We start from the raw sequence: 26,375 nt of genomic DNA on the forward strand, positions 1-26,375 counted from the left end.
AGTCACTTGTTGACAGGTTGTAGTGGTAGTTTACTGCATGTTGGTTCACTATTTGAAGCATGTCTTCAGATTAATTCCCAAATGTTCTTGTTTTTTTTCTCCCTGACACGACTGGAAGCCATCACTTTAGGACTTTCATTTAGGGAATATTAACGACAGCTGCTTTGTTCTGAGCTGCACTCGAGGAGGATTTCAGAGGGATATCTGCCATCTAGTGGTGCAGATGTGTGCAGATGTTTTCCACAGCTGCTGCTGCTGCTGCTGCTGCTGCTGCTCTGAACGTGTCGCTCGCTCGGCCTCCTCGCTCCGCTCTGTCTCGGTGATGATGCACACTGCCGTGATTAAAAAGCACAAGTGTTCAGCGTGCTAACCGGGACTAATATTAGCGCTGGACATTAGCTCAGCTTTTATCTGATATATTTAGATCGAACTCTAACGCCGAGGAATCTCTTTGAACCGCTCTGACGCAGTAAATCCGGAGCTTTCCTCGATGCACTTCATCTATAAAGCTTTTTGTGACTTCAGAGGAGCTTTTTTTAAACACATCACATTTACATTTTTAAAACACCGAGCATGTCTGCGTGTGTTTGAAGACAATTCCCTTTGTGTCGGCTCAAAGAAATGTGCACTAAATGGCGCGTTTGATGAAAGCTGAGCGGCTTCGGCCCTCGTATTCCGAGGTCGTTGGCACGTTAATGGCCGCTTTATTACCATAGCATGTTAACCTGAAGCGCCGCTTGCCGCCTAAGAAGAAGCCGTGGAGCTGCATGAAAATGATTACACCGCAATTATATGAGCCACTTTGTTGCGACTCCTCACCGGCCAGCTGTCTGCAGCCCGCTGCCAAGAAATAGATTAGTTTCACTGCCCGTCTAATAAGACTGTTAGACCAACAGCGTGAGCTCAAATAAATGAATGAAAGCTGCAGATAGGGGGACAGAAATAGATTAATATTGTCAGACTGCGGCGTGTGTCTTCATCCAGTCATAGCTGGAAAACTGGCTGAAGCGGAGGGGGAGATTCTCATTATCTGTGAGCAGCCAGAAGTGTCTCACCGCGATCTAAACCCGTCAAACGCTCTCACACAGGACGGCCCGACGTCAAACAGAGAGTGTTTTGTATCCCCGGAGGGCTGAAGCACAACCCAGGCGGTAATAAAACTCAGGCAGACCATGTTGGTCCTGTAAACGTAATCTGCAAAGTGTTAATTACAACCTGGCGCCTCTGTGAAGCTGTGTGTGCTGGAAGTCAGCTGAGTCGTCAGCGGCGTCCTGATCTCCTTCCCAAACAACCCGGCGCGAGCCATGGCGACAGCCTTGGAAACGAGATTTTCTCTCTGTTGATGATCCTGTTTGAATGGGCCGCTTTAAACAAATTAAGAGGCAGTCAGATGCTGTGTTTGTGTGACCCCCTTTCTCCTCAGGGGTGGTGGGGCGGCTGGGAGGGAGGTGGGGGCGCAGCCGGAGATCCTGTGTTGTTTACTGTCATTCATGTGAAGGACTGAGGGTGTGTGTGTTCACCACACACACCCTCTCACAGATGACACTCAATGAAAAGGCTCTCGGGCTTCAACCAACAGTTGTTTTCATTGATGATTAATCTGTTAGTTATTTCTTGATAGTTGTTGGATGGAGCTGCATGAAGATTCGAGCTGATGGTTTTAACTTTCCACAGAAAAACTAAATTGCTGCTGCAGATTGTTCTCGTGCTGCTTTTGAGTGAATCCATCCTGTAAGTGAGCTGCAACTAATAACAACTTTTCATGTTTTCGATTAAACACTTTGTTGTTTGGTCTGTAAAACATCAAAAAAAGTTGAAGATGACGTCTTCAAACGTCTTGTTTTGTCCACAACTCGAATAAATTCAGTTAACTGTCATAAAAGAGGAAAGAAGGAAGAAAATATTCACATTTAAGAAGCTGGAATCAGATAATTTGCAAACCAAAAGCACATTTGCAGATTACACAGACGTAAGCACAAGAAAGAAATCGTGAAACAATAAAAGTAAAACACACAGAATCAATTAAATAATAGATAAAAAAGTAAAGTAATCAATTAATCGTCGCAGCTCTAAGAAGCAGCAATGAGAAGCTGCGGCTGCATCGATTCATCGATTAGTCAGTTCTTTACACTAAACACTTCATTGATTAATCTCTAAAATGTTTAAAAGATTCACGTATCGTTAAATAATCACCTGTCTAATCTTTTCTCTCTGTTTCTGATTATTCACATCCGTCAGCCGTCTGCTTGTTTCATCCTGCAGAGCATTAAAATCTGTTTTTATGTGCCGACTCTGGTTGTGAGGAAATTCATCCCTCGTCTCTTTCAGCGAGACTTAAACGAGAAGCTTTTTTTTTCCCCCTCTGCGTAGCCTCAGAGGACAGGCTTCGGTCAATGAGCCCCTCTTTCAGATTTTGTTATTTTGTTATTGTGTAATGGCCTCCAAAGGTTGAAGGATGGCTCCTCTACAGGTCTCCCCGAGGAGCAAAGCCTCTATCTAGACATTAATCTACTGCTGTGAGACAGACACGCTTGTTTAGCTAGCACAAAGCCCAGTAAGCTGTTGTCTCTGAGAAAAAGCTGGCCGTCTCCAGAGCCACTGGAGGCTGCGATGGCTGGAGCCAGAGTAATGACCTGTGAAATTCACCGATAGACTTGTCCTGTTGCACACAGGTCCGCCGGCACCGGGCCTTGTTCGCGGCCTGCCGCTGATTTATCAGCGCGCCTCTCCTGGTGCCACTGGCTTTCAGGAGTTTTATGTGGGTTGACCAGAGGACCCCAGTTTGGGGGAAATTAATGCAGTGTTTGTGGATGTCAGGGCTTTGAAAAGGTTCTTTATGAATCATTTTCTGACGTGTTGTTCAGGAAAAAAAACTCCCAAATCTGACATTGAATGAAGTTATCTGTTGGAAAAAAGCAACATCTGAGGTGTTTGTTCCTGAATTATTCGGATAAAGTGCCAAACGTTTGAGCTCCGTTTCCACTAGTGTATCATAGCAGTGGTTTCAAATATTTGCCCTGCTTTGTCCTGCGAAATAGTCAATATTTTCCCTCCTCCTCAATCAGATTAGGATGTGAGGCTCAAAGTTAAGGAGACGAGTCTTTGAAGGCGGTAAGGAGAGTAGCTGTGTCTTCCCCAGAGTAGATTATACGAAGATCAGAAGGGCAAACTTCCCGCTGGCACCTTCTGTCTGCTGGATACAGTTTGACTTTGTTACCTCAGTTTCACAGCAGAGGGAGATTCCTCCTTATTCCTTCCCCGTGGGTGTTGAAAGAGACGGCTCTCTGGAAGAGACGCTTTTTCATCTCCAGAAAGCGCTTTTGTGTAATAACTCCTCAGACTCTGAGTCGTTCCACCTTCTGACTTACTTTTATTTTGACTTTCCGCTGTTCTCTCTACTCTCTGTACGTGCTTTAGCATTTTTGTATGATGGTTTTTTATCCTCGACTGAGGTCGACCGTCATCTCAGCACGCTGCCTCTTACTAATGAGCTCTAAACACAAAGTACATGAAAGGCTGATGGGAGTGTTATCTGTTTCTCAGGCATTTGGTCTTAAATCATCATTCCAGTAAATCTAGTACATGTGGTGGAGCAACACTGTCTTCTCTGGAACCACATTTGATTATTTCCTCAATAAATTTATCAGAAAATGTCCACAACCTTAAAGATATTCAGTCGACTGTCACAGAGGAGGAAAGAAACAAGGAAATATTTAGATTTAAGAAGCTGGAATCAGATCATTTTCAACAGACACAGATAAATCGATTATTCACAGCTGCAGCTCGACTACAGATATTTGAGACTTCGCTTTAACTCGACAGGAGCAACTTAAACCAGGTGTTAAATTAAATTAATTTAGGTGACAAGAAACAAATGTTAGTGCTTGATAAACTTAAATCTGTTGATAGATTACATTTAAACACGTTCATGCTGTTGTGGTTTGTAGTTCAGCCTGTCTGAGAGGTGTGACGTATCAGACGGTGTGCCTCAGGGCTCAGTGTTTGGTCTTCTTAATTTTTAATCTTTAAACACTTTTCCCTCTCATGTGCTAATGTGAAGCAACAGCGTGTTCTCTCCTCTAGCTGGGCTACACTTCTGAGCTGAAGTTTAAACAACATTAAGACTTTTACGCACATTTTCTCTCGTCAGACGTCCCTGAAATAGCAGAAAATCAGTTGTGGAGAAAGGGAAGATATTACTCTCATTGGATTCACGTCTTCACATGTATTTTCTAATTTACTCGTATCAATTTTTAAATGTTCATCTAATATGGTCGGTCGTGGAGGAGTTCCTCCTCCTCAGGACGAGGTTTCTTTTACTCAAATTAAGGATGTAAAGGCGATATAAATAAAACGGACTTAACTTCCACGTAATTATGAATAAAAGTATCTTAGGATTCCCCAACAAGGCGAGGAAAACCAGAAAAAGTTGCAATTATCAGACACAAACTCTGATCAATCTGTAGTTTTTAATAATTATTTCAATTTGTATTCATCAGTTCTTTTCTGCATCAAGTTACCGACATTTAAATAACTCCACAGACTGTTTCCTCGTATTTACATTTCTTTGCTCGCACTTTGACGTTGCCTGCAGTTAATCCTTCCCGTCTCTTGGTGCTCTGACGCTGCTCTCTCGTGTTTTACAGGTTTGCTGAGCAGCAACTTAAAAAAAAAAAAAAAAAGTGTTTATGGAGCCGGGATGACATCAGATACCGTGACTAATCAATAGGTTTCTCTCTCTGCCTGCTTGCCCTTCAGGTGTCCGTGAATTCGGAGAGAGAGAGAGAGAGGGGGAAGAGGGGGCGGAGTTCATCGGGGTGTAATAAAAGTAAAGCTCGGAGGAAAATGTGACAGATGTGGAGGCCTGTGCCAGCGAGAAAAAGCGAGAGTGGGACTGTCAGACATGTCGACTCCGCCGTAGTGATGGATGGAGAGTGAGGTAAGACAGATGACATCGTCTGTCTGAGGCCGTGTTGTCATAGTGGAGGATTGCCGCTTGTCTTAACCTCTCAATATCAGAGAGCAAACTGAAGTTTGTTTACACTGCTCCAGTGGAGTGATTTAGAATGAGGGGCGAGGGAGACGTGGGTGGAGAAGGTATGCTCGCTGGAGGGTCGGATCAGGTTTCTAAACATTCCCTTTGAAATCGAATAGCAAACCATCCCAGGCGTTTTAAACTCAACCAGCCCCGCTCGGTTACAATCCCTGGAGGTGGAGAGGAGGGCAAACACAAACACAAACAGAGGGAATTAAAAATCAGTGTCGGCGTTGGCCTTTTAAATGCTCCTATTAGTCAACATCCAGCCGGGATTCTGAGCGATAAAAGCAGAGAAGAAGAAAGGGTGCCTCTAGTTTGGTGTGGAGAGATCATAAATCAATATAAAACATCTGTGATGAGCCGCGCTTATACTTTGTGAATGAGAAAAAGGTTCATTCACACTTTCGTCCCATCAATTTTTAAGATAATACTTTGTTAAAAAGTCTGAAAAATAGGTTGTACCAAGAAATGTATCCAACAAATTAGAGATATCAGCCTGTTCTCACTCCCAGCGCGAAAAATGCAGCAAAGTTTGACACAAAAAGCGAGAAAAGCCCCAAGTAAATTATATATTTTACACCACTTAAGTTACGAAAGTGAACGTAGTTGGTTTAACCCAAAGTACGATGTTTTCCTGAACTTTACCAAGTATTTTTTCAACTACTCATCAAACTGCGACTGTTTCACAACGTAAACAACAGTCCGAGTCGCAATGTGTGAAGCTTTATTTTGAAAGTCTAATCAGACGTAGTATATTACGTATAAACGGTATCCTGACATTCACACATTAACGTAATTAAACGTAATGTTTCTTCATGTTCAATCCTCTGTTTCTTTCTTGTTTCTGTGCTCACACTCTGGTTAGTGTCCGGAGAACATTATTGTTTTTGTGGCTCGACTTTTCCCGTAAGAAATATAACTTTTTTCGACTGGAAATTGTCCCGAGCGCCTCCGGACGCGTCCAGTGGTGTCAAGTGTAGAAATGTTGAAACGCCGCGGTCCCCTTGTCTTAAAACATCATCTAAGATATTTAGTGGTCTCACACTAACAATTGTCTGAAACACAGATTTGAACTGCGATTACGTCTCGTCACCTGAAACTCTCCCAGCGTTTCCTCCCGACGGCCGATGTGAAGGTCAGGTAACGTGCGGACGTGTGAATGTGAACGTTATACGACACATTTTGTGTAAATATCAATATAATACATAACCTACGACATATACAGTACGTCTGAATGTATCTGTGGTTTGCTGAAACGTTAACTGTTGACATTTCATCCTGTCGACTCGGCTGGTAGATCGTCATAGTTGGAAGCTGAAGGACGCCGACAAGCCGCCAGATTGGACGAGTTGGGAGCGAGATCGCGTCGCCACATATGTTGATGACCATTTAAAAACCATATTTGACCTGATTTGAGGACATTCTCTGTATTTTATACGATTCAGTCACGCGGCAGAAGAACATTTGTCTCTAAAGGAAAGAAAAATCTCTCCTGCAAATACAAATTCCAGTAAAAATTCAGCCCCCAGTCACGGTTTTGGTTGCATCCTTTTGTATCAATTGCTTACTTTGAACAATGCATCATGGAAAAAGCTTTATTTGTGGCGTTTAAACAAAGGCCAGCGTTAAGCAAAGAGCGGATTGATTTATGGCAGCGTGTGTTGCTAAAACAATAAGATGTCCTGGAGGAAAAAAAAAAAAACAAAAGACATCCCCGGAGATGAACTTGCTGAATGCTCTTCAAAACAACATGGTTTAGGGGGTGTGTGTTATTGCGATGGAAGATGGATTGGAGTCTGGCTTATTTTGCCAGGAGTCAGGTGTGGGGTGGAGGAGGAGGTGGAGGAGGAGGTGGAGGAGGAGGAGGTGCATCGGCGCTGGGGGTGAGGTGGGGGTTTAGGCTCATTTCCAACCCCTGCCTGAAGTCAGTGCTGGGCTGGGTTGTTGGGTGTATGTGTGTGTTAGTTAGTGTGTGTGTGTGTGTGTGTGTGTGTGTGTTAGTTAGTGTGTGTGTGTGTGTGTGTGTGTGTGTGTGTGTGTGTGTGTGTAGGGTGGGTGGGGGGGGGATTACACTGTCACACTGTTCATACTGTTTATGCATACCAGGCCACTGTGAGTGCCTCTTTGTCGCGTAAGTGTTTACTTGAATTTATTTTGGGAGAATTCCACATGACCGGGACGCGGATCTCTATAAATTATGGAATCGAGCGCTTTGTGTAATGATAACTTCTGTCAGTTAGTCGGGCTGTGTGACAGTGTTTTTAAGAGTGTGTAAATACAGGCGGGGGTGGGTGGTGGTGGTGCTGGTAGAGGGAGAGGGGTGTCTGCCTGCTGAAAGGTGCTGCAGACTTTCCTGTTTCATTTAGTCTCCTCAGCAGAACAATAACAATGCTTTGAGAATGGGCTTCACACACCGCTCAGCACCAGAACCAGCGCCGGAATGTAGTCTGACTGCTTATATACACGTATATATATTTGAGAAGATATCGTGTCAAGTCAGTTGTGAACAATACACGAGTGAAAGTCTTCTGAAATGTAGTAAATTATCAATAAATGTAATGAAGTAAAAGCAAATTCAACACATATTTACATGTGTATTCGTGTATACTGTAAATAATCCACTTATCTAATTAAAAGATGTATTCAGTCTTTAAAGTAACTAGTAACTAAAGTTATAAAAATACATGTAATGGAGTAAAAAGTACAATCATGTCAGAATTACACTTACATGTAGTTTTGAAGGAGACAGTTTCATTTTCTGACTCAACAAACTAAACAAACAAACTCTCTTTGTTTTCATGACTGAACAAACAAGCTGACACACTTTCATACTGTTTTGCTGTGTTTACATGTGGCGGACCCCGCCACCTTTTCCTAGCTTCACACAGTGTTCTGTGGACCTTACTGTCCTCTGAGAACAGCTTGTTTATTCACTTTGGACAAAGAGTTTGTTTTATCACCTCATTAATTTAGTAAATATTAAAATTCTGTGTGTGTTTATAAGTGCTGCACTTAAATACAGTTTATTTTAGTCAAATATTTCCATTTTATGCTAATATGTGCAACATTTCAGTACAAAAAAAACACTCTTTTGGGTTAAACACTAAGAAAAATGATTGCATGTGTTGTAAGAGCCTTTGAATCACATTCCTCTACTAAAATGGCACTCAGTAGAGCGCATACCTCTGCCAAGGCCCAACAACAACAAATAAGTTGCAGATAAATAAACGAAAACGTTGAAAAAAGCCCTATTTTGCAGTATTAAAGACATAAAGTTGAATTAAAAGTCACTGTGGTCTGTTCTGGGTCGAGACACATCCTCCAACATGGTTTTGTGGAAATCAGCTCAGTAGTTTTTGTGTAATCCTGCTGACAATTTCGCAAATTATCCCACAAAACATGTCAACAACTCACTGAATAGAAGTCATTAAACAACAGGGACTGAATGAGACCACGCCGTCTGCTAATTGTTCATTTAACTAAACGATTAATCAGCCGGTTGTGTCGATATCACACAGTTCTTATCCTCACACGAACCAGTTCTTCACCCGATGTTTACAAAAAGTTGTAAAGATAATAAATAATGGACACCCAGAAAGGTTGATAGTAAAACTCGCTGACTGACTACAACCGTTAGACGTTGGATCTCCTTTAGCGCGTGTCTAAAAGAAAACACTGCCCGTTACACAACAGCTAGCAGAGATTAACACGACAGAACGGGCCTTTTGCTTCGGGCCTCCGCTTGCTGAGAAGTGATGGAGAAACTGGTGAAGCTGACTGGCTGTATTGTCCTCCGTCCTGTCAGAGCGCCACGCCGCTGTTACCCAGAGATTATTTGATTTGAACGACTAAGTGCCAAATCAAAAGCTGAGTTATTCTGCGGTCGGTCCGGTTCTGGCCCTTCAGAGTCTGTGGGTTCACACACAAACACACAGCGCAGCACACAGCCAATTCATACATACTCCCAATACCTATAACGACCCGAGGCAAATCAAATTGAATGAGTGGCTGAAATTTAATCGTCCGGCCACGCAGCGAGCGCGTTGGCATGTCGGAGGCATGTCGCGTTATCAAGATGATCAGATGAGGACGCGGTGCAAACGGAGGACGTCGACGTTTCTCTTGGCAACAAGCTGAAATTAGAAACTGTGGTCGCAGATAACCGAAAAACTGGAGCCATTGTCGAGGAATAAAACCTGTGAGGTGTTTTATTAAAATAAAGAGGAGACTGAAGTTTGTTTGCTGCGTCTTATAAATGACTTTAAATGTAAAGATCTGAGCTCAAGTGTGTAAACTGACAGATTACATAATTGTGGTTAATTAAGGAACTGAAGCGCTGTTGGGTCTTTACCTTCAAGTGCAACAGCACCATCTAGTGGTGACTGCAGCACATGCGTCCATATGTTGAGCTGGAGATCAGATCGTCCACTTGGTCTCTAACATCTGGTTTTCTCCTTAACAGATGTGACTTCTTCAGCAGTGTTGAACGGCATCTTTTCCAACTGTTGGTGAATTTCTGTCCAGCGCAATAAATCAGTTGTTTATAAAAGTCGGTGGCACCTTTAGAAAAGACAAAAAGAAAGGAAAAGAAAGTTCTGAAAGCAGAGAGACAACAGTTACTTTCATCATCCTTCTGTTGTTTTGATAAACTGACTAGTTTGTCTTAAACGGCAGAAATTGGTTGTTTTGTCCAACAAACAATCCCAGAAATAAAAGATATTTAAAAGGACACTGATATAAAACTAAGATAAGTCAGAATTCTTCACATTTAAGAGGTCGGAGCCTGATTAACTTTTTTCACTGATGTCTCAGAACCGTCCTAAAAACCAAAATGTTGTTTATTATCTCCTCCTTGGTTTGTTGGATTTGTCTCGACATCTATAGATCCCATTAACTCTTAATACAGATGTGGATACAGGAATTGTTTTCTCACTTTCTTCAACATTGCGACGGCATTTTCTGACATTTTTGTTACTTTATTGCGGGAATAATGCACAAATCTTTAGTACAGTGTCAAGCAGAGCCAAATAAATATGTTAAATTTTATACTGGATCAGGTTTGATTGATTTAAAGGGGACTGTAGCACATTCTAGTTCTAGTTTAATTTATCATCTGCTCATCAGTTTAGCTAGCTTCTCAGTCTGTACTCGAGTACAAGTACAGTTACATTACTGAAATATTACTAATTTACACGTTAAACTGCTGGTGTTAAAATGCAAAATCAAACAAAATTCTTGTATCTACATAATGTTTTTTTAAGTAATGGTACAGTGTTCTTCTAAAATTCTACTCAGAGTATTATTTCACCTTTTTAACTGTTGATGTTTGATGCATTATCAATACCAAGCGATTGATTAAAGAGGTGTTATTGGCTACAAAAAAGCAGATGAAAGGTTCAGATCTTCAGTCAAATTGTGCTCAGTACTCAATCATGATTTAAAACGAAGTAGATTACGAGTGAAAATATACAAAGTGCGAAACAAACGACCTTAATACAGTAATTTGAGAAGCTGTCATCAGTTAAAAGTTAAAAGTATCAGCATTCAGAGTATGTTTACGTCCAGACTCTGCTGATTTACTGACCGTGTAGATAAATCAGCTTCGTGTTCACTCTGTCATGCTGTGTTTTAGCTGTCACGTAACACGTCACGTAACAGCTGCTACAACCAGCCGTCCTGCTGATTTCATCCGATTCTTTACAATATAGGCACAAAAAAGGGACTTTAATGCTTCATGTTTCTGTCATCAGCGTTGCACACAGTATCCAGTGATAGTAACTATAGTAACAGCAGAGAAATGAGACCCCCCCCCCCCCCCCCCCGACTCCGCTTCCCTCGGCGCTCGGTTCAGTTCGTCATTTGCGAAGCGTTAGCTCGACATACTCATGCATAACATTCCTTTCATCCTCGGGTACAATCTGTTCATACCAAAGACATTTTCCTATCATCGCCGCCGCGGCTGGAAAACTGCAAATGTTTGGCATTTCTGTGCCTGATTAAAAAGGAAAAAAAAAGTCGAGACATAAAGTAGTTTTTGTACCATTTTATTAGTTAAATTGACAAGTGGCACAATACAAAAGGATTGGTGACACTGTCCTACCCTGAAAAGGCTTCTGATTTGAAATAAATAGATTGTAAAGAGAACATTCCATTGAGATGGTTAGTAGAGCTAGAAAAAATAAAAATAAACAGAAGACTGAAACTGGAAATATGCCAAGTTTGTTCTTGTCATTGAGAAATCAGAAACAATAAAAAACATTTTCATATAGAACACCTTGCATTACCCCGTAGCCTATCGCATGCTGGTGAGAACCGGCGGTCTGATTACGCCTGGACTAATCTTTGAAACGGATACGCTGGAGCTGTATTGACGAGGAGACACGGTTTTCACCTGTAATATGAGAATCCCCTCCTTTTTGTCTCGCAGTTTATCCTGAATGGAAGGTGTTCTTCCATCTTTAACCCATCTTATTGTTTCAATAAGACATCAAATATGTTTCTCTGTTCCATACATTTGTTGTGCTAAGTCTTCCAGCTCCGGTTTCAAAACAACACAGACAAGACGAAAGAAAAAAACCGTCCAGTCTCCGTGCTATGCTCTGGGGGTACTCCTTTATTGAACGACCTGAAATTCTAGCTATCTTTGGGGTAATGCCTTTGTGTTTAGTCTTTTGAGAGAAAGGAAAGGCACAGTCTGCAGAGCAGGATTAGACACAAGAGTTCAGTGGAAGTGCTTGGTTGCTGAACTCCTCTCGTGGGAGCAGAAAGTAGCGCACATTGTTGTGGTTTCTTTTCCGTTACATCAGATAAAAACCTTTTTCTTTTTTCTTCTCTGGGAGGCCGGGCCCGCAGCTCCTGAACCCATGCAGGCGGGTGAAAATGAGACGTCTGCAGCTGCAAGTTAAAAAAAAAACAAAACAAAAAAAAAAGAATCTGGTGTTTCAGTTCTCGACGTCTTGAAACACCAGCAGCAACAGACAGAACGAAATCTGGTGTTTTTGTGGTGGGCGACAAACAAAGCTGAGTGGTAAACTGCCAGGCTTTGTCCACACCCAACCTCTCCCACAGCGGTTTTAAAGGCCGCCGCCTTCAGAAATCTGAACGGCTCATGAAAAGCTCTCGCTCTCTCGGAAGCCTCGTCAGGTTGTAATGTCCGTGATCATCCTGCCGTGTCAACACAAGCACTTACTCTCGGGTTATTTACAAGTCTGCTGGTGAAAACCTTGAAGTGATGCAGAAGCAGAAGAGCAAAAAACATCAGCCGGTCTTATCTCGACACCAGGGAGGAGCACAGATACTGTATCTGACTCCCCCACATGCTTCGGCCCGTTTGGAAAAAATCAAGCTGATAAACCGTCCGCGCCGTGGAACGAAACTGCTTTTTCAAGGCACGCAGTTCAACACAGCGGCTGTCCGCGGGTCGCTGGTACAAAGGAGCGTGAGTCCGATACATTTAGAGCTATATAAAAACAATTATATGGACACAATAATGGTTTACCCTGGAGGGAGAGGCTGTCCAGTCCCACGAGAATTGAATATACATATGCAGCAAACGCTGAAATAAACATAGAAGAGGTAGCTAATTTATGAAACATTAAAAAAATAAACAATACTATATACTAAGAATTAAAACTGCTTTACATTAGCTATTGATTGATATGGATTCACAACACTGACACATTCTGAACTATATGTCTGCTACCCATCAAAGAAGCTAGCCCTCCTGCTCGTGTCTACCCTTATTACTTCTTTACTAAAGGAAAAGTTCACCCAAAAATGTAAATCCGTATCTGCTACCCTCCTGCTGATGGAAAGGCAGGTGAAGTTTCGCAGTCCGCAGAACATTTCTGGAGCTCCACAGCAAAAAGAAGTGTTGGAGCATTCTCCTAAACAGCTGATGTAGCTGGGGATTCGTTTTAAGAGATAAATAAACATAAAAATGGCTTCATGCAGCTCATCAAAGTCTCTGGAAGCCTCAAGATGCCAAACTGATTTAAAACGACGTTATATTTACATCCTTGACACACTATCAAGCTCTTGCATCCACTTCAAGCTGGACACTAACGCTTTTAGCCTAGTGTGTAAACAGTTCTTGGGTCTTCGGGAGACTTGGATTACACCAGATGAGCAGTATGAAGTCATTTAATTTATTTATTTTCTGTTTTATTATATTTTAAAACAAACACAAGCAGCTTCAGTTGTTTAGGAGAATGCTACAAACACTGTTCTGCAGTCAAACTCCAGAAATCATCACAGAGGTGAGGAGATAATGTCAGAATTTAAATATTTGGGCGCACTCTCCCTTTAAGACATTCCTCTCATCTGTTGTGTTTTATGTTGTAATAGAACTGAATCAGGAGCAACATGAATGTGTGTATGAATGTTTCACGTAGATTCAAAAACCTACATTTGGGAGTTTTATCTTGATATTTGGAAATGGATGTGATGAATAAGTTATTTGTCTCCAGGATCGTAACGATGCGCGTTTGAAATGCATTCCTCGTTGCATTTCTGTTCCTCCGCTGCATGAGGCATGAGAAAATAAATAATCACAATCAATAACTGATGTTTATCTTTCTTTTTGTTTAAACCTAAAAATTGGTCTTTCCTAAAAAAAGAAGACGAAGAGCAAATGAACCTCGGGGGGAAATTCTCCGGCCAAATGTTTATCCAATTTCCCATCCGAACCCCCAGAATCCCATCTGGTTTGCAAGTGTGTGGAGTTCTGTCAGTAGTTGCGGATGCTGAAGAAGCCCACGCTGGTTGGCGACTCCTTGACTGTGACCGTAACAAGATTAGCAGTGACATCCGTTACGAACACATGCTCTATGAGACTCCGTGTCGGCTTCCAGTCCTGGTTCTGGACCGTGACCGAGGGATTCTGTCCAGCGTAGTCCTGGTCGGACTCTGAGCTGCTCTCGTCTTCGCCTGTGCTCATGTCGTTCATTTTGGCTTTCTTGCCGTCTTTGGAGGCCGATCTGTCCTGCTGGCTCTGGACCTCCGTGGAGGACTTCTGCACGCTGCTCTTCTCCAGCCTGCCTTGGACTCTGGGGGTCTGGATTTCTGTCGCCTCCTTGACCTTGTCTGCTACGGGCTGGTTCTTCCTCGTCTGCAGTCTTCCCGGGGTCGACAGACTCTTTGGAGGATTATACTCCTGATTTGTGACAGCAGTTTTCCTTGCAGGGTTTGTTGCATTCCTCAGGCTTGACACTGGGGCGGTGCCGTTTCCAGGGGCATCACCGCTCTGCACCAGTTTGTTCTGGAGGTTGAGAGGCTGAAGGCCAGAACCTTGGTTGGAGGAGGCGTTCTTCGACTGTAAGGCTGCCACTGCTTTAGTATTGGGTATCCGCTGCAGCGTTGCCACAGGGGACTGGGGTTTCTTTTGTCCGTTGGGGGAACTTAGTGTATGCTGAGTGGTTCCTTGAGTCGGGTGTTTGGATGTATTCAAATTCAACGCTGCTACTCCTTTTGATTTACTAGCAGCTGCTTTCAAATCCAGACTTGCCCCGCTGTTCATGCTTGAGATAGAAACTTTTCCCTCGGTGGTGTTCCTGCTCGGGTTGGATTTGTTCATGGCAGGAGAGGCCGGTTGGACCGACCTGCCAGATACCACAGAGCCTTTCACAGCCCCACCCTGGGTCACAGGGCTCCTGTTCTGACCACCCGCCGGCTCCCGACCCGAGCCTCGATGGAAGCCCATGAAGGTGAAGCTCGCCGGGTGCACCGGCTTCTTGATCGAGCCTGGAAGATCTGTATCTTTGGACATTTTGCGAGGGCCCTTGTTCTGTTGGAATTCCTTCACGTCGGGGGGCAGAGGTTTCCTGCTCCGTTTCTTTGGGGGCTCCTGTTTTGCCACGACAATCTGCGCCTTCTTCTGCGGGACGGGATGAAGGTCACGCGCTCTGGTGCTCGGCGTGGCCTGTTTGACGTGGCTGTCGTCGTCATCGTCGTCTGATGAGGATGAAGAAGAGGAGCAGGAGGATGACGAATCAGAGGATGATGACGAGGAGCCAGATGAAGAGCTGCTGGACTTTTGGACCTCAGGCACATTTTCCTAAAATTAAGAGAAAATATTAAAAAACTGTGCACTAAATTGTCAAAGATTCCCATTCTGTTTTGATTTGCACTTACTAGGATTTTCCGTGGTCGTCCCCTCGGCCTTTTCCCTTTCTTACGTATCAGAAGCTCCTTTTCTTGCTCTCTGTAAAAAAAAAAAATTGAACAAATGCTCAACGAGGGTTTCAAGAGTATTCATCAACTAAAATTGTTATTTTTGAGGACTGTTTGGACTGAATTTGATTAAAACATGAAGGAAAAAAGGAAATAAACAATACATAAACAAATGAAAATCATGGCCAAAAATGCAACATCTTTACTCATCATAACTACAGACAGATCGTAGTGTTTATATCTCAATCAGGACACTCACTTCTTGTTGAACGCAGCCAACAGCCTCGGGTCGAGGATGTTTTCTTGCGGCTCCCAGCTGTTGTGTCTGAAACAAAATGGACAGGAACAGTCAAACCTCGCAGTCACAGATAAAGAAGCCCAGAAAGGTTAAATCTGCCCTCCAGCCTCAGCAGTGACCTCAAGTTTAGAAAGAATGGCTGTTCAACAGATTTGGTTGTTCCAGCAGCCATGAACGTACCGTAGACATCCTGCATATTAGCTGAGACTAATTTTTTTAAGGCTCGGTTGAGAAAGACCATTCAATTGACTCAGGGAGGCCAAGAACTCTATTATACGACAGTAATGAACCATTAATACACCCTTTAAAAACACACAAACACACCAGTAAGACACATATATGCATCTTGTCACTGGTAAGTAATATCTAAATAAAACAAAATGTCGGTCTTTGCAACAATCAAACTAACACAATTCAAATCTTGGCTTCGTCTGGAACAATTTCCAACCGCGAAACAATCTCAACGTCCCGCCCCGGCGCTACAACATGACCGGCCAGCTGCTCAGAGGGCGAGAAGGTCGCCAGCTTTTTGAATTCCACATCCCCAAAAAAAATGAAATTCAAACAAGCTTTGTGCTCAATTTTCCAAGGCTGTAAAAAGGGATCCAGGGCAGGGAAATTTTCTGGGGGGGTGTTGTTACAGAAATATGTGGGGAATTTTTCGGGAAAGTTCAGCTCTTTCAGTGAAACATCACAGACGGCGCTTTACAAATCTACCTCCCACAGCGACCGAGTCAGATGCAGTTCAGAGTTATTTTAAATTTTCCACAGCGAGAACAACTCTGGTGAGAACCCCGACTGAACACGCCAGGAAGGAAGCCCATTTTTAGCTCTGACATTAATAGGAAGTCATGAAAAAAACAGCTTTGTAACTGCACAGCAAAAAAAAACACAACCTTTTATTTCCATTTGCACCTGTTCACCATGACAAAATCCAGCGTTAACCACCAAATGTGTGTCTTTTCTTTAGCTGCACCACACTTCCCCCACTATATTTCAAATTAAAGCACCTGTTAGAATTAAAAAACTACAAATACAAACTGAAAACTGTCCACTGATGTGAACTACATGCATGTGTAATGACCTCTCCCTCTCCTCATCACTTGTTGGTTGAATAGCCTTTTCTGATCAGCAGTCACCAGTGAAATAATCAACCCCCACCCCTTTTTCCCTGCACACACACACACACACACACACACACACACACAAAGGATGTGGTTCTAACAGAAAGCCATGGAGCTGGCAGGCAACAGTGTGCATTGATGGTGGATTACAGCAACAATGTGGAGAGAACAGAAAGGGCAAGTGACAAGAAAATGAAGGCAGGCTGCAGATTGATAAGTAGCAGCAAACATGCAGAATTAAATTAATAAAAACATATAAAAAACACTTTAAAAGTGGAGTTATGTAACGAATCCAAACACTGAATAAACTGGTTATTAATCTAATATTAAATAATCCTGGCAAATTTGACATAGGGGTTGTTTTTTTTTAGGGGAGGGGGGGCACTTACACACAACACAAAACTTGTTTAAAGTCAGGGATGAAAAATGAGCTAACTATCAGAATTATGTGTAAAAAGGATTTTTAAAAGCAGAAATATAAACTGAAGCAGGCTAACGGAGTATTTTCTTAGCTTTTCCGCTAACTTCCCAAAAATTTGAGATGTTACGAACAAAAGAAAGCGACTGAAAAAAAGGTCCTGCGTTTTAAATCAACCTCCGCAGGAAAACAAAACGACGTTGCAGTTTTACAGTCGCTCGTTCGTCTGAAACAACCGAGCGGGTGTTTTTTTTTTTTTTTTTTAAGCTAGCTCGCTCCGGACTGAGAGCAACAAGCGACACGTTGTTGTTGTTTTCATTGTTTCGGGCTGAGCAGCACCGCTCGTACTTACTTGGACGACCATCCCCTCCACTTCACCAGAAACTCCAACTTTCCCTGAAAGAAAAGAGGCCGACAGAAGAAGCACGTTCGTTAAAACAGCCGTTAGAAACATGTCGCGGGTCGATAGTGCTGTTTGTCTCGCGGCTCGGACCTTTCTCAGCCGTTTGTTCAGAATGCATTCGGCATCAAAAACCTGCTCTCCCACGGCGCTCAGCTCCTCCATGTCTGCCTTCCTTCGCCCCGAATAAGAAGCCTTTATCAGAAAGACGAGAGGCCCGTCAGGCCAATCGGAGTGACGCTCGCGCGGGACCGGAAGTTCGCGGTCTGGCCTTCAATATAAGATCGCAGCGACACATTTTTGTAAGAGTGTTAAAGTTTGTAGTTTTTATATTCGTACATATTTAATTCTACGTGACGTAACAATTCACTGTCAAACTGGTTATAATTCATGTTAATGTTCATTTTGTACAATATTATGTTCATATGTATATAGGAGTTCTGTTTTATTTCTTACCTTTTTAATTATACTGTTTATTTTTTTATTTCAAATGCTGCAGTCCTTTGGCTGCTGTTGCAAACACATTTCCTCATTTGTGGGACAATATAGGAATTCCTATTCTGATTCTGATTCTGATTCTGGTAGCATACTGGACGTGTTTCAGTTTCTTGAAGATGTTTCCCCTCTCGTCCAACAGGCTTCTTCAGTTCTTACTAACTGGAGGGGAGCTTAAGTTAGGGGAGTTTAAAAGCCTGCAGCTTCCCTTCAGTTAGTTTTACAAAACAAACGAACAAACAAAACTGGATACATTTCTACAAAGTAATGTCATTAATTTATCATTCAAAATAAGTGATAGCACAAGTATTCACCACCTTCAAGTCAGTTTTGTGTAGATGCATCTTTTTATTTGGCAAATTCTTGTCAAAAAAGCCAAATTACATTGACCATGAATCCATTACTCAAAGCAATAAAAGGGGATGAATTGTTTATAGGCATAGTTATTCAACTCTTGTACCGTAAATGATTGCCACTCATTATTTTGAGGCAAATATTGTTAATTATTTCCCTTATGTATGTATTTTTATTGCATTGTTAAATACACTACCAATAGTCTTAATTCTTATTATTTATCCTCTATTTGTATATTTTTCTCTATGCTGAGCAACCATTCCATAAATCAATTCTAATATTAGCTCTTTGTTTATTATTCTCTATGTTCATTATTCTTTATCTTTATTCAGCTGTGTTGTCCTTGGTTCTAGCTGTATTTGTATTCCTATCAGAGTTAACACAGAAGGCTAATTTTCACTTTTAGTTGCATTTTTCTAGTCAGGTAACCTCAGCAACATTAGTTATTTTATTTTTATAATGCTCGTATTAATGTGATTTTTGCACTGTAAATTTAAAGTTATTTGAAAAAAAAAATACAATTAAAGAAATGCTGCAAATTGTACATGGACATTTTGCAAGTAGGTCTATTAAAGTGTAAAGTCAATTATATTAAGTTTGTCAATCTGTTCAACTTTTAATTCTACTATTTATAGCAAAACATACAAAACACTCTTATTTTGAAAGTCATAACCGGACATGTACTGCCATCGTGCCTGACTTGACTCTTTCATGCGAGGAGAGGCGGGCAACTGAGAAAGCGATTGTTTAAATGTGTCCCTCAGCAGCCGCCGTCCTCTAATGGAAACATGTTCACACAGACGTAATAAAGTCAAAATTTCTCATCTCAGATCATCAATTAAAACACATTTAAAGAATCTAAGATAATTAAAACGTCTTGTCAAATCCTTGTGCACATTTAAACCTCATAAACACATGTAAGCTAGTAAGGTAATTACATGATATTATGTATTATATATTAACAAGCTGTGACACAGGCAGCAAAAAAAAAACACTCATTACTCATCAGATGTATCAACAAATAAAGAAAGACAAAGCTGATAAGTTATTTTATTATTTGCATTCCACCAATTCTCTTCATTTGTATCTCAAATTTTTGGAAAAGCAATAATTAATCGTTACATTATTTACATGGTATAAATAACAGAATCAGTGAGGAGTGAAAGGGCCGTCCACAGGCAGCCGTTTCTCAGACTGTAGAGTCTTTTTTTCTGCGCGATGATCAAAATGAAGTTACTTTTGAATCTTCGTCTTTCTCTGGAAGATTGTCAGAAATGTCCTCTCTGAAACACACACAACAGAAATGAGTAGGTTCAGTGCTGAGAGATGAATAAAGACAAGTTAATCAATAGTTTCTAATCAATCAGTCATTACCTTCTGTCTTTGTGTGACTTCCTGGTGAACTTCTTGGCTAATGACAAGATGAAAACTATAATAAGAAATCCGCCCACTGCAGCCAGTCCAGTGAAGACGTTGTGCCTGATCGAGTTTTGAGCTTTCTCTGACAGAAAAACAGAAAATACAGAGAGAACACATTCATATTTAGATCATGTGTTTATGGAAGCCTGGTGCTGTTATTCAAGACATTTACTGACATTTTGTTTTAACATTGAATCCCTCTAAAGGAGCACAGTTTTTACATTTATTCTACTGTTCTTGCTTTTTACCCCTAACAGGGTCTGAACTGAACCAAAGCACTGCCTCTACTCTGACAGCAAATCGCATTAACTAACCACATGATGGCGCAATAACAACTTTTATATTCTATTCAATGCGACACAACATTCTTCCAATATAGCCTCCATTAGCAGAAAAACACACCAGAGTGTGACGATGATTAAATCAATTAAATCTAAAAATCAACACAACACACTTCGTTTTAATATGTTAGCTAAAACACACAAGAACATCACGTTTCATATTCACGCAATACAATTTAACATATAACCAATAACAACAATCAGATTTTAATTATGTCTGCTACACTTCTTTTATTAAATTAAACGGAATATTATAGCAAATTAAATAAATCATTAGGAATGATTCCACAACATTATTTTGGCCTAAGTCAACTACAATATTTATTTCATCATATTTTCTAGCACTTTAACTATTATTTAATTTGTGTAATTACATGTATAACCTTTAAGTTATATTTTACGTCCCCTCGTTTAAGCGTTAACATCGGTTCCTACCTGCTGTTGTTGCAGGAGGGACAGGTTTGAGTGTAACAGAGCAGACGAACATGTGGAGATCTCCACCGAACCGAGACGTGAGGGTTAGCCTACTTTCAGTTCTCGTTATGACGATATTAAGCACCAGGATGTTGATTTATGACCAATCCGACTGTGTCTAATCAAAGTGTTCACCGCAAACCTGATAAAGAAAATTGAATAAAAAAGGATCACATCCATTCTGGAGGTAGACTGCAGTGACTGGACAGCATCTGGATGATGATGAATGTTTTATAAATGCATATCCAGCGTTGGATTTATTAAACTAACACGTGTTGTGTTATGGATCTTTAGCTAACCTTTTACCTAACAAATCATTTCCAGCAGCAGATGGATGTGAACATGTTCATGTTTTATGAATGTGAGCAGCGACCAACTGCTCATGTTTTATATCCCGTCGTTAGAAACCTCTTCATGGCTGCACCGTTTTTTATTTTCTTGCTTTTGTAATATATCAGTTAGCTTGGAAAATAGTGAAATCCTTTAGTTTACCAGCACGAACACACACATCGTAGTTTACTTTGTCTCACACAGTCCTGCTGCAGCGAATACTCACTCGAGCACCAACTGTGGATTCATCCGCTGCAGGAAATAGTTCCCAACAAATGCACGGTTGTTATAAAGTATTCAGCTGTTTCAGGAAACTAAGAATAATAATGAAATAAAAGCCCCTGTAGCAGTGTCCCTTGTGACTTTACACCTCCTTAAAATCTTTACAAACTTCCCATGAGCGGTGCCAGATCTACTTTATAGTTGTAGCTGTAGGAACATGTGTGAAGGGGGAAATGATGGATGAACGGCCTCATAATGGAGGAGCAGGTGTTGGAGTGACACACTTTCCAGAGGCCACGTGGAGAGACTCATTAGTCAGACGCAAACTCACCCGGAGTCGTCTCTGGAGTGGTCGCCTCGCTCGTCGCCAGCATGTGTCTGACGACGTTCAGGTTGCCGTCGTTGACCTCCGGCTTGATGCCCAGGATGTGACACATCAAGGGGTAGATGTTCACCGTCTCGAAGGGCCCCACCTGCAGGTTCCTGTGAAACGCCGGCCCCACCGCCCTGAAGAAGGGCTTCATGTCCATCTCCTGGTTGTCGTAGCCGTGCTCGCCCTTGTTGAACTGAACCGGGAAATACTGCAGAAGGACACGCAGGGAAGGATGACATAACCTCAGTGACCCAGTTTGTACGATTCAATCAGGCTCTCACTTTTTATAAGACAGTGATTTTCACAAACGTAACCTTATCATCAAGAGAGTGCACGCGCCTGTTCAGCCACCAGAGGGCGGTATTAGACAAGAGAACGAGTCGAGTGAAGCCTGTTTTCTCTTTGTGACGACTATCAACCAATGAAAGAGGCTCAACGAGAATTAAAAATCCATCTCTCGAATTTCCATTTTAATAAAACACTTATAAGACATGCACTCCTTTGATGCTATTGTCATATATATTATCTGTTATCAACAAAACGTGACAGAAATATGAGTATGTGAGCACCCGGTTATCTTTTTTAGCTATTATGTAACAGTCTCGGCGTGCTTATCCTGCTCACAGATCGCACTAAAAGGAGTTTAAGTGGCCATAAAGAGAAGAGAACAAAGAGTCACGATCATCAGTCCGAACCTATAGACCCAAGATAACCAGTTTCATCATGACTCATTATTCCCCCCTCACATTCAAGCGTATGAAAACATTCTTCTTATTTAATTATTCCAGCCTTTGAGTGAATTAATGACGGACACGTTCGGCACAAAAAGTTACCACACAGTGGAGTGGAATGAAAAAAAAAAAAAAAAAGAAGAAACGCTCATTTTGAATTTTTTGAGGCATGAATAGCTCCATGAAGCATTTTGAGAGCACTGCATGTCATCAGCCAGGCCTGGATTATCCCGAGGACGTGCAAATGCTCTTGATTAAAATTGTAATGTGCTAAGAGCCCAGTTTCACCCGTTTCCTGTGAGCGGAAAAAAAAAAAAAAAAGCGCTCAGCTCAACTGCTAATTTAAGCAGTTATGTAGTCAAGACTTTAGGTTATTTCTAGAATAAACTCGGATGGCATGTAAAGATTAACCGTTCTGTATCATTGTCTTTTGATTTCTTTACGACTGGGGTCATAATCACATTAATGACTCACTCCGGTTAATAAGTAACAATTAAAGTACCATTAAAGCATGAAATCCGAGCGTCTGAGCAGCGCTGAAGTTGTGTTTTTCCACATTTCGGTGCCGTTTTTTAAAGCTGCACTTGGCACGCTGGTGGGGCACAAATGGCAAACTGAGGTAACTGTTGACTTTAAAGGGTAAATCAATAGGACTTGCAGTGGGCAGAAAACTGCTGCTGCACATCTCTTTACGGCTCCAGCGTGTTTCATTTCTGGCCAAAACCCGAGTCGGTAATGTCAGAGAAAACACACAACCTGACGTGATCGGGTAACACTGAGCAGTTGTATTTCTGGGATTTGCTTGTATGTTTGCTGAGGAATAAAGATAGAACGCACCCCGTTTATCACGTATCCGATGTCGGCCCACAAGATGATGGGGAGGATACGCTCGTTCTTGGAGAAGTGGAGGTGCTCCGGCATGTCCTCCTTCTTGTACACATGGAGGTGCGGATGGGCTCCCTTCAAGGCGTTGTAAACCTTATCCAGCATGCCGGGCTTCGGCAGCAGCATCCCGGAAGGACCGTAATCCACCAGGTGGAAGGACAGGTCGCTGAATGAGAAACCTGGGATCTTGGACAAGATGATTTCTTCCACCAGACCGCCGCGTAACACCGTGGACATGCCGTGGTCAGCTGTGATGATGATGTTCAGGCGGTCGCCCAGCTCGTGTCGGTTAACGGACTCTCGAATGTAGCCAACCTGTCTGTCAACTTGCGCCACCATCTCCCGGCGCTGCGGGGAGTCGGGGCCGTGCCTGTGGCCCGTGCCGTCTGGCTCGCCAAAGTACAGGGACACGAAATCCAGATCCTGGTCTCTGAACCAGCCCATCACCTTGTCGGTGTTCACCTGCCAAGCGGTCTCGTTCTTGTAGTCGTAAAGAATTGGCTCCACTTCTTGGATCATCGCGGTCTCTCCGTCGTAAGTGCAAGCTGTGCCAGGAAAGTGAAGAGAGCCAGCTTTCCGACCCTGAAACAGTCGGAAAAAGAGAGACATGAATATGAAACATGTTTCTTAACATGCTTGCTGTGACACCAAGAGTTCATCTGTTCATACTGTGGGTCAACATCCAAGGAAGCCAAATCAGTAGTCGCTGGGTTTTTCATCAAAGGGTAGGAAAGCCAACTCTGGAGGAAGATGGTAAATGGTTGAGTCACCCAAAGTGTCGGTATCTGACCTGGGAATGACGCTCAATCATCAGCTATCTCTCCCCAGAATCAACTAACCTACCAGTTCAATTTCATTAAGGAACAGTTCGCCCATAAATGAAACTAATCCAAAAGTTATTATCTGCTCACCACCATGTCGACAGAGACGGGGGAAGTCTGGTAGTCCACAAATTATTTGAGTTGTAGAGCAAAAAACAGCGTTGAAGAAATCTCCTGAACAACTGAAGAGGCTTATTAAAAAACATAAAAATAAAGTTTTGAAGGAATCGGCTGCATTTTTAATCACTCTCGTCTCGTTCAATCGATCGTTTGCTACATTCTTTACTTAGCGTGTGGTTCTACGACAAGTTTCTGCGACGTGAGTCACCCAGAAAACTTAATTCCTCGAGGAAGTGAATGTATTGTGTCAGGTCAGAGCTAAAATATGGAAAAAGGAGTGTTTGTTTACTTGTTTGCTCGTTGAAATTGAAGTAATATTCCCACACACAACCTCTTCAATGCTCGGTGATTCTTTTTTTAAGACACTGCTGATGGTACATTTATAGAGACGCGCACCCACATAAATATATATGGCAATAAAAGAATGTAGAGGATTTTTCATTTGTCTGCTGTGGGTGTTTTTATGCCAACGTGGATATTTCAGATCGACTTTGTGAAGGCTTCCACATTTTATCATAATTTATTGTGTGGGACTCGCTCCGGTCTCAAGCTCTAGAAAGTCTTCATCTTATCTCGGACTTGATACTCTCTGTTCTCGTTCATGATTTGGTTTCAGTTTTGACTACAACGCCGTCACAAGTCTCAGGATCAGGAAACTGATTTGAAAAGACGTTATTAGCGCTCTTCTTCGTCGAGCTTGTGCGCCCGCTCCAGATTGGGTACAAGATTTTGGCATAAAAAGAGTTTAAATAACGTCTTTTGTCAAATCAGTTTGGGATCTTGAGGCTTCTGTAGGCTTGGATGACGCTGGACGAGCTGCACGGAGCCATTTTGTGTCCCAAGCTACTTCAGTTGTTTCGGACAATGCTGCAACGCTGTTTTGCCGTAAAGTTATTAAACCTCCCCTGTATTTCCTTCAGAATAGTAGTGAGGAGATAATAACTGACTTTTCATCATTCGGCTGAACTGTTCCTTTAAATCTACAGCCTTACCTTTAAGCCGGCCGTACAGCGGCTGTCATCTGCATGCAGTTAACATCTATACCCCACCAAATAATTTGCAGTGTAACTGCGGCAATCTGGGCTGAAATGATTCTGCGGGCTCTCGGAGGTGTTTTGTCAAGAGAAATGGCTTCCAGTGCTGTAAACATCCCAACAGTCTCTCACAGTGATAAGATGGAAATTGTGCTGCACAGACCTGTCTCTGCGCTGTGATCCAGATGGGCAGAGTGCCGTTGTCCCACCACTCATTCACAAACAGACTCTGATAGTACGGCCACTTCTGACCGCTGGTGGTGTCGAACCACATGTTGTGGATCACGCCGTGATTCTCGATGTAGCGGCCTGCGGAGGAGAATCGCTGTCAGTCGAAAAGCTCGCACTCATTATTCACAGCGTGACACATTCACATTAAAAATTCTATCAACTTAACGGGTTGAGTGGCATGACGCTTTTGGACAAGGTCTTATGACCAACTTCGGAGATTAGAGGAATTTAATTTCAAGGAAGTTAAATTTCTTTTAGCTGGCTCTGATGATTTGAGAGTCAAAATAAGAAAGGGAGCACAGAATTCCTCCTCTCAGTCATCCAAGCATAATTATCTTACTCAGCTATAAAAGCTGTTGGACCCTGGGACATTCAATTACAACTAATTCCTTTTTACCCGTGGCTTTTTTCAATCCTTTCCCAAAGTAAACTCAGAGCGGGGGGTTTTCCTATTCCCCCGCCATGATATGCAGATCCCCTGCCAACTGGGGAGCACTGTTGTAGAAAATGAAACACTTTACCTGTCAAGAGGGTGAAGTGTGTCGGGCTGGTGATAGTGAGGTAGGGAGGTGTGACGTACAGGGCTTTCACTCCGTCCACGGCCATTTTGTCGAGGTTCGGCGTGTCCACATCGCGGTCGTAATCCCACCGGAATCCGTCGAAGGAGATCAACAGCACCTTCTGTCTCGGTTTGTTTGTCGGCGCTCCGAGGACGGCCGAGGCCAAGAGGAGGCAGAGGCTGGCGGCCCACAGCATGGTGCACACAGACGCTTCGTCAGATGTCGACTGACTCGATCCTGAAGCCGGTCCAACCTTTTGGCTTCTCACCTGCCTCGACGGCTTCCCGAGCAAAGTTTCTCCCCCTCAACTTATCTTATCACGCCGATTGGACAGACGTTATCTCAGCGCTCCCTCGCACGCGGCCTGATGATGTTTATGAGCTGATTTTACGGCTGGGAGTTGTGTTCACAGTGAATTTCCCCCCGTGTTTTGCTCTTGAGCACCGGCAGTAAAGCAGATTAATCTCCCTGGGCATCGTGGTTGTTTGTTTCCCCCACTAACTCGCTTGTTGATGCTGTCTTTCTGTTTGTCTGCCG

General features: G+C 42.5%; 2 protein-coding genes across 2 annotated transcripts; both read right to left on the minus strand.

The window, feature by feature from the left end:
• Positions 1-11,066: 11,066 nt before the first annotated feature.
• cbx2 (chromobox homolog 2 (Drosophila Pc class)) lies at positions 11,067-17,655 on the minus strand. Its single transcript, XM_030408858.1, has 5 exons — positions 17,542-17,655; positions 17,401-17,444; positions 15,468-15,533; positions 15,170-15,239; positions 11,067-15,092 (listed from the first exon to the last, which is right to left on the minus strand). Exons 1-5 carry the CDS (start codon positions 17,611-17,613, stop codon positions 13,767-13,769), a joined length of 1,578 nt encoding a protein of 525 aa, XP_030264718.1. The 5' UTR covers positions 17,614-17,655; the 3' UTR covers positions 11,067-13,766.
• A 1,676-nt stretch (positions 17,656-19,331) lies between these two features.
• LOC115574893 (ectonucleotide pyrophosphatase/phosphodiesterase family member 7-like) lies at positions 19,332-26,103 on the minus strand. Its single transcript, XM_030406529.1, has 6 exons — positions 25,800-26,103; positions 25,211-25,356; positions 23,025-23,654; positions 21,415-21,664; positions 19,672-19,798; positions 19,332-19,580 (listed from the first exon to the last, which is right to left on the minus strand). Exons 1-6 carry the CDS (start codon positions 26,032-26,034, stop codon positions 19,520-19,522), a joined length of 1,449 nt encoding a protein of 482 aa, XP_030262389.1. The 5' UTR covers positions 26,035-26,103; the 3' UTR covers positions 19,332-19,519.
• Positions 26,104-26,375: the final 272 nt, after the last annotated feature.

The sequence above is a fragment of the Sparus aurata genome, chromosome 23 (genome assembly GCF_900880675.1).
Source record: "Sparus aurata chromosome 23, fSpaAur1.1, whole genome shotgun sequence".
Lineage (NCBI taxonomy): Eukaryota > Metazoa > Chordata > Actinopteri > Spariformes > Sparidae > Sparus > Sparus aurata.